Source organism: Eimeria tenella, genomic scaffold, assembly GCF_000499545.2.
Source record: "Eimeria tenella Houghton genomic scaffold, Eth_scaff3111, whole genome shotgun sequence".
NCBI lineage: Eukaryota > Apicomplexa > Conoidasida > Eucoccidiorida > Eimeriidae > Eimeria > Eimeria tenella.
In genome coordinates, this window is record NW_013542979.1 from 562 (window position 1) to 901 (window position 340).

The following is a 340-nucleotide window of genomic DNA, read 5'->3' on the forward strand; positions in this document are numbered from 1 at the left end:
GCAGGCTCCTGCTGCTGCGCCGCCGCCCACGCCGGAGCAGCAGCAAGACCTCTCGCTGCTGGAGCTGCTGCAGGGCATGGCAGCAGAAAGGGGCCTCTGCTGCAGGCCCAAGATAGGCAGGGTCGAGCGGGGCCACCAAGTGTATGTACTCTCCAGGATTTCTTTCTTTGTCGACGGCAGCGTCATTATGGCCAAACACAAATCCCAGGGCCCCTGGCTGCCCTTCAGCGCGGAGCAGCTTTTCCAGTTTGTTGACCAGCACAAAAAATGAGCCCCGCAACTGCACAGCGGCACACGCCAGCAGCAGCAGCAGCAGCAGCAGCAGCAGCAGAAGCAGCAG

The 340-nt window shown here is 62.1% G+C and overlaps 1 protein-coding gene across 1 annotated transcript in view; it reads left to right on the plus strand.

Annotated features, from left to right (window-relative positions):
* Nucleotides 1–271, plus strand: part of ETH_00043170 (uncharacterized protein) — a gene marked incomplete at both ends in the record, with an annotated part of 792 nt that extends 521 nt beyond the window's left edge. Inside the window, one exon of the mRNA XM_013376083.1 lies at nucleotides 1–271. Within this exon, the coding sequence (XP_013231537.1) occupies nucleotides 1–271 (271 nt within the window).
* Between the last annotated feature and the right edge of the window lie 69 nt (nucleotides 272–340).